Source organism: Diabrotica virgifera, chromosome 3 (assembly GCF_917563875.1).
Source record: "Diabrotica virgifera virgifera chromosome 3, PGI_DIABVI_V3a".
Lineage (NCBI taxonomy): Eukaryota > Metazoa > Arthropoda > Insecta > Coleoptera > Chrysomelidae > Diabrotica > Diabrotica virgifera.
The window spans coordinates 222,319,609-222,335,102 of NC_065445.1; the positions used below are offsets into that span (position 1 = coordinate 222,319,609).

General features: G+C 32.4%; 1 protein-coding gene across 8 annotated transcripts in view; it reads left to right on the plus strand.

Annotated features, from left to right (window-relative positions):
* LOC114330003 (ABC transporter G family member 20) overlaps window positions 1-14,870 on the plus strand; it is a 632,705-nt gene extending 617,835 nt beyond the window's left edge. For all 8 annotated transcript variants that reach the window (XM_050645856.1, XM_050645858.1, XM_050645863.1 and 5 more), the window contains 3 exons: window positions 2,556-2,742; window positions 5,871-5,959; window positions 10,682-14,870. In XM_050645856.1, the coding sequence (XP_050501813.1) occupies window positions 2,556-2,742; window positions 5,871-5,959; window positions 10,682-11,160 (755 nt within the window). In that variant the 3' untranslated portion in view covers window positions 11,161-14,870. The remainder of the gene's footprint in view (window positions 1-2,555; window positions 2,743-5,870; window positions 5,960-10,681) is intronic.
* The last annotated feature ends 624 nt before the right edge of the window (window positions 14,871-15,494 follow it).

Here is a 15,494-nt window from a genome sequence, read left to right on the forward strand (position 1 = left end):
ATCGGAGCCCGTATAACGACTAATAAATTTCGCAATCACTTGCGTCGTGCAAAGTGGCTATGTTCAAATATCATAACAAAATTTGATCAACTATTTATAAAACACTTACCAGTGAAAGATTCTTTAGCTTTGAATAAGCGAGATCTGCGGCACTCATACTAGGCACAGTTTGATGAGCTTTCACATTGGCATGCAACAATCATTTGTTCTATGTAAATAAGTCCAAAAATATAATATGAAAACTATTTAAAAAGGCAGTATAACCATTAACTAACTTTTTGTTTGTTGTTTCTCTTCCTACAAATTTTAAAACGCAACAAGCATACATTATAACCAAACCATGCACAGTCCCACAGCTGTGCCACAGCTGCCATATTGGATAATTTTTGTCATGTCATTTGAACATCCAATCAGAACAAAGTTATAATGCGCATGCGCCCGGTCGCTAGGTTTTCCCATATAAAATTTCACCGTCATTACGCCCGTAAAGAAGTATAACTTCAAAAATTCGTGTTCTACGGGCCAAAATACATAATAAAAACTTGGATAAGTCCATCTGAATACAGGAGGCCGTTGTACCCCCCCTGGCGACAGGACTAAATGAAAGGGAAAAACGATTTCTCATTTGCCCATCGATATATCGCTCACTGAGTTCTATAGTGGCACATTTTCAAAAAAATAGTGTTATGTAATAACCACTACTTAAAAATCACGAAATTTCACTATAACATTCAACGAAGCCGGCATAACGGTAGCTTGCATAGAATCCCCTAGATAGAGTTTCCCTACATTTCACTTGAGCGGCAGCACTATACCGTCACATATTTAATATGCCGTTGACATTAGGTCTGTTTGCGTTTCTTCTACGTGGACTACCGGTACATTTTAATAAAACTAATGTTATGCCACTTTATAATTTTTATAACCTTTAATAAAAAATCTTATTTTTTAGTCTATACCGGCACGGCACATTAAAAGTTGTGCCAGTATGAAATTAATTTTTTGGCAAAATCATGCTATTTGTGTCACCAAAATATAAGGTTGTGTCGGTATAGAATTTAGTTTAATTCAAATACTTCAGTTTATGCCATGAAAGAACAAAGTTGTGCCAGTACAGGATTACTTTTTCTTATATTTCACTTAGAATGTAAGAAGAAGAAGAACCTAAGAAGTGGATACAAACCGAATTAAACGCCTCCAAAACTGGACAATCTTATCAAATGTACAACAGGAAGATAGACGTTCCAAGCAGATCAGTTAAAGATCCGTGTGACATCACAAAATGCAGGCAAACATGTACCGGAAATTCACAGAAGAAGAGAGACGAGAAGAAAAGAGACGAGCGTTTTTAAGTTATACTGGGATTTGGGAGACATTTCCAAGCAGCTAAACTACATTATAATGGCATTGATGGAACAGGTTAATGTAGCAAAGATTGGTGGAAGAACCAATAACAATGCTTTTTATTTTGTTAAACAATGTACAAAAGTAAGGGTGTGCAAAGTTTTTTTCACTTCGACTTTATGTATTACTTTAGGTCTTTAGGGAAAAGTCTTTATTAAATGATGTTTCAATACTGAAAATCGAAAAGGATAATCATAGCATTTTCCTGTATAACACTTCCTTTGACGAATTTTATTTTAAAATGGTGAACTTATTCAAAGAAATACGAACCATAAATCCTAGCAAAGTATTCTCTTTTACAGACATTGAAATTAAAAGGGTCTATCAAAATAAAATTCCAATTTCCAGAAAAAAGTATGAAGATCTAATGTATCCTATTCGATCCAATGCAATTAATAAAAGTCACAGTGAATTTTACATCAACTTACATTCCACGTTTTTATTCTTGTTTCTATAAACAAGGTTTTTCTATATCTGATAATCATTTTAAAATTCTTTTTTTAGTTATTAGTAAGAAAAATATTGTTGTTTTCATATAGTATATCTTTAGTGCGAATAAAAACATGATTAAAAAATTAAAAAATAAGAACGTTTCTTTTATGAACTCTTTATGCCACTACTTACGAGCGACCATCTTTGCCAAAACACTATAAAACTTGAATTCAATACTGGCATATTTATATCAAAATTCTCGAAATTCATATAATAAAAGAAAATGTAATATCTAACCATTCATTGACAAGTATTTGGTTTCTTCTGTCGACTTCTTATCCAAAAATTGTAATTTTAAATGGTATTTTATGATGTCATGAAACTTCATGGTCAATTATCTCAGAACTACATTTTTGCGGTTGTGGCACTATAGAGCTCAGTGAGCGATATGACTTATTGGAGGTGTGTAATTGACCGAATTGGTCATGTACGTGCAATAAACCAGAAAGTGTTTTTTTGACATAAGACCTATAGGTACCAGGACGATATATCATATTTATATTTTATAGTTGTATCTGATTCGCCACCTATTGTTCTCTTTAGGATGCCTATGCAGTTTACAGATTTTTGAGCCAATACACATCCATATGTCACTTTAAAGTAATTCGAAATTATCGGTATTTTATGCCAATAATTATACTTTTTTTTTTATTTTTTAGATCAACAAATAGGTATTATACTTCAACGAGATCTTCAGCTGGCGTTCCAAAATTTCACGAAAGATATATTTAGGGATTGTGAATATAATGAAGAATTGGCCGAGATACCTATATCGTTTAAGGAACCTATCTATGGCTCTAACCAGCCGTCCTTTACAGACTTCGTAGCACCTGGTGTAATATTAACGTAAGTAGCTTCATAATGTACTTAATAATGAACACCTTTATGGGGGATAAAGGAACATAATATAACCAAGAATATAATTTCGTCGTCTTAATACTATAACTTGATAACTCGAAATTAGTAGTTCTGAGATAAACGGGTTTAAAGATTTTAAAGATATTTGTGCTGCTACCATGATGTTGGTAAACATGGAATTCACTCTGTAGCTCTAAAATACTGTTCCTTTAACTTTTTGGCTACTGATCTATTTAGGAATACGGTGCAAATTTGTTTTCCAATATGGAAAATAACATGAAAAATTAAAGTTATTAACTTTTAGCGCTACCATAATGTTAAAATTTGGTAATGTCGCATGTCGTGCCAAGTTACATCTAAGTGAACTTTTTTAACAAAACTAATATTTTAAGCATTATTTGGTGAAAATTAGCCCTCTGCTATGGGGTTTGCCAGATCTGTTAATAATTCACGAATTTTTCCATTAACATGAACCGAATAAACAGATAGCAATTACATGGTAAGCTCAATGGTTTCAGAAAAACACGTGCTACGTGCTACAACCCAGATAACACAGACATCTTAAAGAAATCTAAAAGATAACTTACTAAAGATGTTTAATGACCGGTTGCACCAATAGATCTTTAGCTCCAGCTTAGCTAAGCTCTACTTATAGATAGGGTCTCCTTGAGTATCACTTACGTTGCATCATAATTTTATATTCTTACCTTATTATCAATTATATCTATTATTATATTATGGTATTCTTATTATGATATATTATAATTATATTATATTAATTATTCTTATGATATTCTCGACTTAAGCTTAAGATCTGTTGGTGCAACCGGGCATTAGACGTCTTAAAGATGTCTGGTATTTCCGGAAAGATATTTTTACGACATCTTAAAGATGTACGTATGTTACAAATCCTTACATCTTAAAGATGTCTTTTTTTGTCTATTATTAAGGTGTTTAGGATAGCTTTCTTTTTAATTTTTTATGATGAAATATTTTAAATGAACTTTTAATAAAAATAATTAGGTTCTAAAAATAGGTTTATTGGTATTCAAATTTTACATGTAGGACATTTGTTTGCCTTTTTTTCCCAGCCAGCTGTACTTTAAAGCTTGCTCATTGCTAATAATTAATTTTTCAACTCTTGATACAAAATCATAGGCTTTTGATCCTCCTACTTTAACAAGCTTTGATACCTAAAAAATATATTTTAAGAGCATATTGTTAAGGTAAGCTGTTGAATTGGAGACATGCATTTAGTAGATACCTACTCTTGATAACAAAGTTAATTTTTTACTTTAATAATATAACAATCTAAATCTAAACCTACTGCATTATTAAAATCTTTGGAGTCTTCTAAATATCCCTCAAATAAAACCATATCTTCATCACAAAATATTAGTCCTGTCGCCAGGGGGGGTACAACGGCCTCGTTAATTCAGATGGACTTACCCAAGTTTTTTTTATGTATTTTGACCCGTAGAACACGAATTTTTTGGGTAACAGTTGATCCGGATGTCGATAAGATTGTTATAGACCAAGAACTTGAGGAATCAAATAACAGCGATTTTTGGCAAAACAAAACAATATTTTGTATTTTTTGGGTCATTTTAAGCAAAAAATATTTCTACAAGTTTTTTAGTAGGATGCACAGTTTTCGAGATAAACGCGGTTGAACTTTCAAAAAATCGAAAAACTGCAATTTTTAAACCCGAATAACTTTTGATTAAAAAATAAAATAGCAATTCTGCTTAGCGCTTTTGAAAGTTCAAGTCAAATTATGTCGGTTTTGATTATTTGCATTGCTAAAAATTTATTGTGTTATTGTTAAACAAAGCTACAAACAACTAGTGCGTGAGTGATGTTTCTATGATTTCTCATTTAAAATCGAACGAGTAGGTAGAATAGGTACTAGTGCAATCAAGACTATTTCTACGTTACATGCGTTAAAACGCATGTAAAAGCACGGGAAACCCTACGTGTTTATAGCTTTGTTAAACAATAAAAAAATAAATTTTTACCAATGCAAATAATCAAAACCGATATAATTTGACTTAAACTTTCAAATGCGGTAAGCAGACTTGCTATTTTATTTTTTAATCAAAAGTTATTCGGGTTCAAAAATTGCAATTTTTCGATTTTTTTAAAGTTCAACCGCGTTTATCTCGAAAACTGTGCATCCTACGAAAAAACTTGTAGAAATATTTTTTACTTAAAATGGCCCAAAAAATACAAAATATTGTTTTGTTTTGCCAAAAATCGCTGTTATTTGATTCCTCAAGTTCTTGGTCTATAACAATCTTATCGACATCCGGATCAACTGTTACCCAAAAAATTCGTGTTCTACGGGTCAAAATACATAAAAAAAACTTGAGTAAGTCCATCTGAATTAACGAGGCCGTTGTACCCCCCCTGGCGACAGGACTATATGGGAAATACCACTGAAGTCATTGATTTGAAAAAGCTTTTGTTTGGAGTTTGTCTTTTAGCTACCAGCTCTTGTCTTGTCTTAGGTACCTACTCAACTAACCTAACTTTTAAATTCGTAATTATAACCTGTTTTTAGAAACAATGTGTTAAAGATGATGTTTAAAAGATATCTTAAATTTGGCGTTTTAAAGATATCTTAAATTTGGCGTTTTAAAGATATCATTTAAAAGTCTCAAGACATTAAGACCATATTTGGTTGTAAATAAGATATCTTAAAGATGACCTGTGCTGTATGGGAACTAGATAACTAGAATTAGCTAGTTGTATCATTCAGTGTATGTCGTATTCACGATTATGTCGATTAAAAAATAACTTGATAACTTATCCTGTCAAGTCTTAGCACTGAATATTAGGGGAATTTGAGTTTTATCAACTTTCTTCAATCGTAAATAAATACTTAACCCGTTTGGAGCGAGAGTTATCAAGTTTTTACACAATATGGAGGCAAATAAAATACATCTTGTGAACTAGTTATCTCAAAAACGTCAATTTTCGAGTTATCAAGTTATAGTAGGTACTAAGGCGACGATTGGATAAACAATTTTCAACAAAGCTTATTTAACATTATTTCGAGCTCAATATTGGTTCCAATAATAATTTTGTATTATTATTTATGTATTTAATTTTAGGATCGTGTTTTTCTTGGCTGTGGCTCTGACATCCTCTGCTTTAATTATAGAAAGAATGGAAGGATTATTGGACAGATCTTGGGTAGCCGGTAAGTACATATTATATGATAATTTATTGGGTCTTTGTGTAAAACTCGGGATGTAAGGGATTGGGTGTTCTGATTTTTAAAACAATACATGATTTTATTCAAAGCAATAGGTACAGCCTATGCCGATGACATCAGCAGATATGTCTCGCAGAACGAAAAATATGTAAAAATTCAAGCAAAAGAGACCAGGCTAGAAATAAATATTCAAAAGAAAAAAAATCTAACACAAGCAAGAGCTAGAGGAAACAGACTCATAATTAAATTAGGGGACGATATTGGAACTGTAGAAAGTTTCACATCTTTGGAAATTACCCTAAACAATTACAGAATAGAATAGAAATATGCTTTATTGTCACTGAAAATTATACAAATTTTATGGACAAAGCTTAATATAAGTCAGAAAAAATAAATAAATAATATCTAACAATAACAATAACAAATACAATTTTCTGAAATTTGATAAATCGTCAATATAAAAAAAATACAAAAATACAAAATATAAGTTAATAAAGTAAAGAAAAAAAAACAAAATCGATATATTGCAAGAATTTATAGAAATTGCAAAGTGAACATACAACAAAGTAAACTATAGACATAGGAACTAATAAGTTTAAGCTGCTGCATGTGACAACCAAATATAGATAAGTTTGGTTACTTGTACATTACTGTAATTTCTTAGTTAGTCATTAAGAAACTCTTCTACTGAATAATATGGTCTTTTATATAGATGAGCTTTTGTCATTTTACGGAACTTGGGGAAAGATGTTGCAGATTTGAGTTGTAAAGGAAGATGGTTGCATAGTTTTTTTGCGGAATATAATATAGATTTCTTTACTAACTCAGAAGACGGGATCGGTAAATAGACATCAAAATTTGAATTTCTGGTGGAGTAGTCATGATGAGGCCTTGCTGGAAAGACATGCATGTGTTTACGAATTAAGCAAACAGTTTCTAAAATATATAAAGATGTAAGGGTTAAAATTCCGTGATCTTTGAAGTAACTTCTGCAATGTGTTGTTCTTCTGAGGCCAAACAGATACCTTATTGCTCTTTTTCGTAATTTAAAAATAACATATAATTGGGCAGCTGTACTAGAACCCAGAAAGGAAGACCATATCGAAGATGAGACTCGAACAAGGAAAAATATGTTAGTTTAGAAGATGCTAAATTGAGTTCTTTCGAAACAGATCTTATAGCATAGCAGGCTGAGGCGAGTTTCTTACTTAACAAATCTATATGAAGGGACCATTTGAGGTTGCTCTCTAAAATAGTAAAGCGAAACAAAGGATATTTTACACTCACTCATCTGTTCCGCTCCAAAAACACATACTGGAGATCGAAAATTATGGCCTGCAATGCTATTATCAGACCAGACGAATAGTATTTTATGGATGCGAGATATGAGCAACCACAGAAAACACAAAAAGAAATTGAAAGTCTTTGAAAGAAATGTTTAAGGAAGATATTTGAACCTATTAACGTTAATGGAGTATGGATATCTATGAACTCTGCCAGTCGTTCAAAGAAACACCGATCCCAGTTTTCACGTAGTGAGAATGGAGACTGATATATTGCCGAAAATAGCTCTAAATAATAACATGCACAGCGCAAGACCAAAAGAAGGCCACGGAAAAGGTGGGAGGATGAGGTTGCAAAGGACGCGCAAAATCTGTTAGACGTCAGAACCTAGTGAAGATTGGTGCGGCGAGATACCATCGAATACTGAGAATACCTTAGGCGGACAGTCTAACCAATACAGAGCTATTGAGACGAAAGGGCCAAGAAATGGGACCGTCAATATTTGCTAAACGGAAAAAAGCGCCATATCTGGGCCAGGTGTTCCGTATGAACAGAGTCTACTACAGCTTATAGTGAACGGCAAGATGGAAGGTAGACGAGGTTTGAACAGAAAGAAAAAGTCATGGCTAAGAAACTTAAGGAAATAGATCAAAATAACAGCCCTAATAACGCCAAACATTCCATGTATGTTCCTAGAATGTACACACAGTACATTGAAAACATTCCTGGAATGTCCTCAAAAGCACAAGAACGTCCCCTGAATGTCCCAGGAAAGTCCTGTGTCAGCATTTTAAACATTCCTTGAATGCCTTGTTGGAACATTGCATGAATGTCTACGAATGTTCTTTAGACATTCACAGTATATTTTTTTAGACATTCCCTGGATATATTCGCTGATGTGACATAATAACTCCGATTTGTTTTTTCATGAGTTTTGTAAGAGAGACTAAAAACTTTTTTTACAGTCACCTCCTGTTTTCATATGATATTTTTTGACATGTTTTGTAGTAAATTCAACTATCTATTTACTACAAAACATGTAAAAATTTACATGTGAAAACAGGAGATGACCCCAAAAATGGTTTTTCGTCTCCTACAAAATTCATGAAAAAGCAGATAGGAGGTATATATATACCAGAAGTATATATGTGGCCATACCAAATAATATATCCTTGATAAATATAAACATTTTTATTGCACAAAATCTTGTCATATGTTTTTTTCCATAATCATCACTGCGATGATGATTCATTGTATTGAATTGTACATTACAATTACAATCTGGTCATAACTCACCAATGAGCAAATTTTAATTTTAGGTACCTAAATTACTACTGTTCCTTAAAATGATAGAGCTTACCCCATAGCGCCTCTTATCTTATCTAGCAAGATCGTACACTATTCTTACACAGGCACACAAGCACTATGCTCTGCTTTTCACTATCACCTATCACTCAAACTAGTTCAAAAGGCTTTGTCCTCTTCAATCTTCTAGTTTGCCCAGTAGTATCGAGGAGCTGGATTTTCTCAATATTCTCGTACTTATGAAGTTGTTGCTCGTGACTTTCTGCCATCTTCTTGATGATTATATCCAGGTTCCATTTCTAGGTCCTTATGGAGATCACTGTTTGTCACATACCAAAGAGCATCTACACTATTTCTTAGTATTTTGTTTTGGAATCTTTGTATAATTTTTATATTACTTGGTCTAGTACACCCGCATAGTGGGCATCCATAAGTCCATACAGGTCTTAATATTTGTTTATAATGTGGAGTTTCTTCCAACTAGCCAATACACTTTTTATATCTCCCTTTTGCCTTTTATAGCCACAAGGCTACACGTTTACTTCCTGGTTTTTTTGTAGACCACTTTCAGCTGATTCTAAAAAAATTAAAATGAATGGTAATTTTTCTATTCTTTACAATTAAAAAACAAAAGAAATAGGTACTATGTATTTACAGGTAATAATATTCATACATAATTTGTTTCATAAAGAATAAAGAAAATTGAAAACGGATTTTATAATACTTACATAATTGTTTAAACAAAAGAGATCCAGCTAGAGCAAAACTAACAGACAAAACAGCAAAAAAAAGCCACTAATTTCTATTTTCCTTCCAATCAGAAATTTTTAGGTTATCATGAAATGTGATGACCACGCGATCCTACATATATACACGCGCGGCAAATTTGAAAATGAACGCAAATTGAATAGTAAATGGCCTCTCTTAAATATAGGACATTGGTAGTTAGTTCATAGAATGTCTTGTGGTAACATTGCACCAATAATTTAATCATATGTTTACCGAATGTTCCTTGAATGTCCAGGACATTCAAACATTATTAGAACTTTGATATTACATTCCTGGAATGTTTTGTGTTGTTAGGGAGAAGCTGCAAACCTTCGGTGGAAAGTGGCACGTAAAGAAGTGATTTTTTAACCTTAAAGGTTTGTTCAGTAACTGTTTTGCAAAAAAACAGTTACTGACCAAAAGTACCTGAGCAAAAAATCGTACTGAGGGGAATTCTACAAAAAATCCAAAAACATTATACTCTATTCTATTTTTGATTATCTATTGCCATAAATAGTTACCAGTACACCGTCCTTTTTGAAAGTGATTACAAAGGTCTTAAAAATGGTTTTAACTGCTTCTTTTGAGCGAGTCTACCACTTCCTGAAAATATTCAGAATGCAGGTTGGACGCGTTTCCGCACGCACAACACCTAAACCTGTAGCTCTAACGTGGTTATGTTTTGTTATTGCAAAACTATAATTTTTAATTTAAATAAAATAAATTATTTTTTTCGGACAAATAGAGGGAGCAATCGTCGAGTCCGACACCCGCAAGATGTCACTGTAGCACGGTACAGTTTTGTTATAATAACACTGTTAATTGTCAATTAAAAATACATAATTAATTAGAAAAGTTTGTCGATCTCTTGCCTGAAAAATTTACAGTCTCGTTTTTTCTGTCGGACTAAAGAAACGAGACTGTTAATTTGTCGGACAGGAGATCGACATACTTTTGTAATTTATAAGTACTTTCAGTTGAAAATTAAGAGTTCTGTAATAATAAAACTGTACCGCGTAGACTGACATCTTCCAGGTGTCGGACTCAACGATTGCTCGCTCTTTTTTGTTCGACTAAAAAAATATATTATTTTATTTTAACGGAGGTATAGTATGTAGTTTGATTAAAATTAAAAATTATAGTATAGCAGTAACAAAACATAACCGCACTAGAGCTACATGTTGGGTGTTGCAAATTACACAATTTTCAGAAATTGGTAGACTCGCTTAAACGAAGCAGCTAAAACCAATTTTAAGACTCATGTGATAATTTTCAAAAAAAAAGACGGTGTACTGGGTACTAAAATGTATGAATGAAGTTCAATATTTGATACAGTGTTTTAATTTTCAGGTGTAACACCAAGCGAAATTCTATTTTCCCACGTCATCACTCAGTTCGTGGTAATGTGCGGCCAAACAACTCTCGTACTTATCTTCATGATTATCGTTTTCCAAGTTGAATGCAAAGGAGACATCTTCCTTGTCGTAGTTATTACGATTCTTCAAGGATTGTGTGGTATGTGCTTCGGATTCGTCATCTCTGCCATCTGTGAGCTCGAACGAAATGCAATCCAGCTGGCTCTGGGTAGCTTTTACCCAACTCTTCTGTTGAGCGGTGTCATCTGGCCGATAGAGGGAATGCCAACGGTGCTGCGATATATATCCACGTTCCTGCCTCTGACCCTGGCCACGACCTCTTTGAGATCCATGATGACCAGGGGCTGGTCCATAGGAGAACCCGACGTCTATTACGGATTTATAGCTACCATAGTATGGATAGTACTATTTTTAACGATTAGTTTACTGGTGCTAAGATCTAAGAGGGGTTGAAAACCATTTAGTAAATTGTTTACCGCGTGGGAAATTTTGTATGTATAATTCTACTTTTTAATAAACAGATCAGATCTAAAAACTCTATTTAATTGTTTGGAAGGGTGTTTTTGCGAATCCAGTAAATACAGCCAAAAATTGGCTTAAGTGATGGACAGTAAATCTATGTTATAAACTTGCCCCCTTAAATACTGTAAGTACTAGTATTAATTTAATTTTTGTATATTTTTTACTCATTGCGCGTACTGTCTTTATGGTATTTTATGGCGTTAGGTAGATAAGTTTTTGAGGAATACTAAAATCAAAGCTGAAATTTGATATTGAAATAATCACAAAGGTACCGTTGCGTTATCAGGTCAAGAATAATATATTATAAAACAAATAGCATTTCATTATTAGTAGTGTAGGAACCAAGAAGTTTGAGTATGCGCTTTTATGTCCTTTTGGTACCATGATGTTTTTAAGTTTTTTGGTGCGTAGATTCGATATTTCTAGGGTACCAGGCTGAAAACTTTAATTATGTAAATGATTCTATCTCCTAAACTATGTATTAGAGATATTTAATTCTAAATGAAAATAGGTATGTAGTTCCTTTTTAAAAATTAACAAAATGGTGTTTGACAAATTTGATCCAATTGTTAGAACTGGAGTTATAACAAATTAAGTAAAAAACAATTGTAATAGCTATTTGTATAACAAGGGAGGAAAGTGTAACTTTTCCTCCCGAGAATGAAGTTTACTGCCCGACGCGTAGCGGAGGGCAGTAATCATTCAAGGGAGGAAAAGACACTTTACTCCCATGTTATACATATGGTTTTTCCACCTTCCTCAAATAACAAGTCATTTTTTCGTTTTTACTTAATTTATTTATGTAACTAACCAACAAAATTTATTAGAACTAAAACTAACAAGTATGTACAATATAACTGTCAACTGTCAAATATAAGTCAAATTATTAATGTAAACATTGTTATATCAAAATAACAATTTACTGTTTTTTACCATTCTGCAAAATACAGGGTGTTTTATAAATAAACGTTAAAATGTATAGATACTTCGTAATAGAAAATAGATATTGTACAGGGCGTCAATAAGTTATATTTCATGAATGAAATACCATGACGTCACTTTTAATTTTCCTCCCTAGGGAGGAAAAATATTTTCCTCCCTAGGGAGGAAAAGTACAACTTTGCTCCCTACAATCAGGTCTGGAAAAGTATACTTTCGGTAGAGGTAGGTGGAAAAATACTTATTAAAACAATTACTTATCTTCCTAAACATATATATTACTTTCGTTGGGCTATTTTATTTTTTTCAAGTTGGCTAACGTAATATGGCTTTAGAAAATTTAGGTTTGTGTTGTTGGCGTCACACAATAGATTTTAATACAGGTGATCCCATTCACCCCACTTGGTGGGGTGAATAGGAACACCAGGTTTTGATTTTTTTATGATTAAAGTATTAACTTTTTAATTTATTAACATCTAAATATCAAAAGAGAAAATTAAGACCCAAATAACGATGCATAAGTTTTATGGTTGCAATATGTGTTAGTGACATTTTTTCAGTTGAAAGTTGAAAACCGTTCCTATTTACCCCATTTTACGGTAAATCAAATTTCAATATCTCGCCACAAAAATTAACATAGAAATGTATACCCAAACTTGAAATGATCGTTTTGAGTTGATCTATATGTTTCATTAGTTAGATTTTATTAGCTTAATTTTGTGTAAACCTCTTATTGACAAATTAATTCCCAACTTTTTAGTGGAATTTTTAATTGTTAAGTTTCTAATTAATATATATATCTAGGTAATCAAAAATAGTACTTTTTCAAAAAATTTTTTTAAGATGAAATAATTACCTTTAAAATTAGGGGCGTTAATCGCACGTAGGAATGCTGAGTTATACGTGGAAAAGTCCATTCGAATGCCTATTTTGAAATAGTTTTTCACGAAATTTGCTAATGTAGATATAAAAATATCGGAAAAGAAATGAAAGTCATAATTTACACAACAGTCATCAGAGTAATAATTACATAAGCGGCAGAAACAAGACGTGCCACAGAGAGGACAAAAATTCTGCTAGAAACAGCATAGATGAAAACCATTCGAAAAATCAATGGTAAGATAATATGGGATATACGAGTATATTCTGTGCTAGAAGCACATATATACGACGGATATGCAAGGTAGTGAACATTAAAAACTGTGTAAGAAACAAAAGAGTAGAATGGTACGACCACATCCGAATAACAAAAAATAGAGTAGTAAAGTTGGAACTACAACTTATAGGTACTGGAGGCACATTGAAAAAATAGACATGTCTTCAGAAAAAGAAGAAGAAAAAATTTGTTAAAACTCCGGTTCTAACAATCGGATCAAATTTTACCAAACCCCATTTTAATCAATTTTTCAAAACATCATTTTCATGTTTGTAAAATTAAGTACTTATCTCTAATAGTTTAGGAGATCATCATCAGATATTCATTTAAACGATTAAATTATTAGTAACAAATTATCTGACTGGTTTTCAGCCTGGTACCCTCGAAAAATCGAATTTACGCACCAGAAAACATGAAGGTACTGAGGGAACATAAGAGTGCATATTCAACCATCCCCTTGTTCCTAGACTATATACTGATTATATTTAATTAGATTATATTTTATTATTTAAGTAATACTGAGATAAAATCAGAATTCATTGTGTGGTGGTGCAGATTCCAAAGTACATTCAGAGGATTTCTTCCAGATCCATTTTGTCATAAACGAGTTGCTTGCAACATAATGTGCATTAATCTGGTAATTTTGTAAGCTGAGGTTTTATTCCTCCTATTGTTCTTCTTTCAAATGTTGGATAACATCATAACTTTTGGATTTCGTCCTAAAAATAATATTACTGCTTCAGTTCAGTTGATAGTTGACGGCATTTTCGTTCCAGTTTCTTAGATTATGCCACCAGAATATCACCATCTTCGAAGATTCATGTTATTGTATGGACATTATTTACTTTATTTTGTTGTTGCCTACAAGAATAGCCTTCTAGAAATCTCAGCATCTTCTCCTCTGCCTTTTTCGTCTTTATTTAAGTAAAAAAATCAGTGAAAGGTTACTGTAAGCCGCTTTTCTTTCAGAATGTTGCAGATCCCGACTTATTAATTAAACACAAATGTTGCTCTACATTGAAACGAATTAGTCGCTTTGTTTATTGCATAATACATATATCATTCTGTTTTTTGATGTTATGCAGCGTTCACGCTGGTTGTTGAATGCATAAATATCCTCTTCTTCCCTTCTGATTATTGTGCTAATATCAGGTATGCCGTATCAGTCTTATATCTCTATTATATTTCTTATCTTTAAATTACATACTTTAAAGAGTAAACCCATTTTGGAGCCCATAGTCCTTATAGAACATCGTATTATAACAAAAACATAGTCCTAAGATTATGTTATTGGCATCGTTTTAGTATTTTTCGAAAAATCTTCAAATTTTATTAAGTATTTTTGTTTTACTTAAAAATATTTATTAATATTTTTGTCAAAAAAGAACTTATACTTATCGTGGTTTTTGAGATATTTTCTTTGTAGTAAAGACGTATGTGTTGAATAGTTTTAAAAGTGCTCAAACCTAATTTTCATATTGTTATAAGTGGTATTGTGATGTATGTTTTGTTATATAGTAGATATAATAAAATTTTACAAAATTTCTTTTTGTGTTTGATTGCCTTTGTAGGATATTGCAAGGAAGAATCATGATTATGTCATGTAATAAAATAAATTAAGCGAAAGAGATTATATACTATATTATACAATAGGAGAACGTCGAGATGATCACATGAGCCAAAAAACATGAAATCGAAGATGGATTCAAAATATTCGATGAAGTAAATGAGTCCAGAAATATACTTTACTTAATAACTATATGTATAACATATGAAGAGTTAAAGATACAACAGGAGATAGAGAAAATTGCAAAATTCGGAATTCAAAGATAAGAACACCGGAGTTGACGACTATAAAAAATTATACATTTGACGTTGACATAATATGATAAAGGAATAAAGAGAAAAAAGAGTTGGACAAAGTAAGGCAAAGTATGTTAAAAAACTGATAAAACAAGAAATCGTGTCATCATCATCATCCAACCAATTCACGTCCACTGCTGGACATAGGTCTCCCCCAATTGTTTCCACACTGCACGGTTTTGTGCTGATTGTTGCCAGTTTTTACTAATCCGCCTGATATCATCTGTCCATCGTGTAGGCGGCCTTCCTCTACTTCGTTTATCTTCTCTTGGTCTCCACTCCATCAGCTTTCGTGTCCATTCATTTT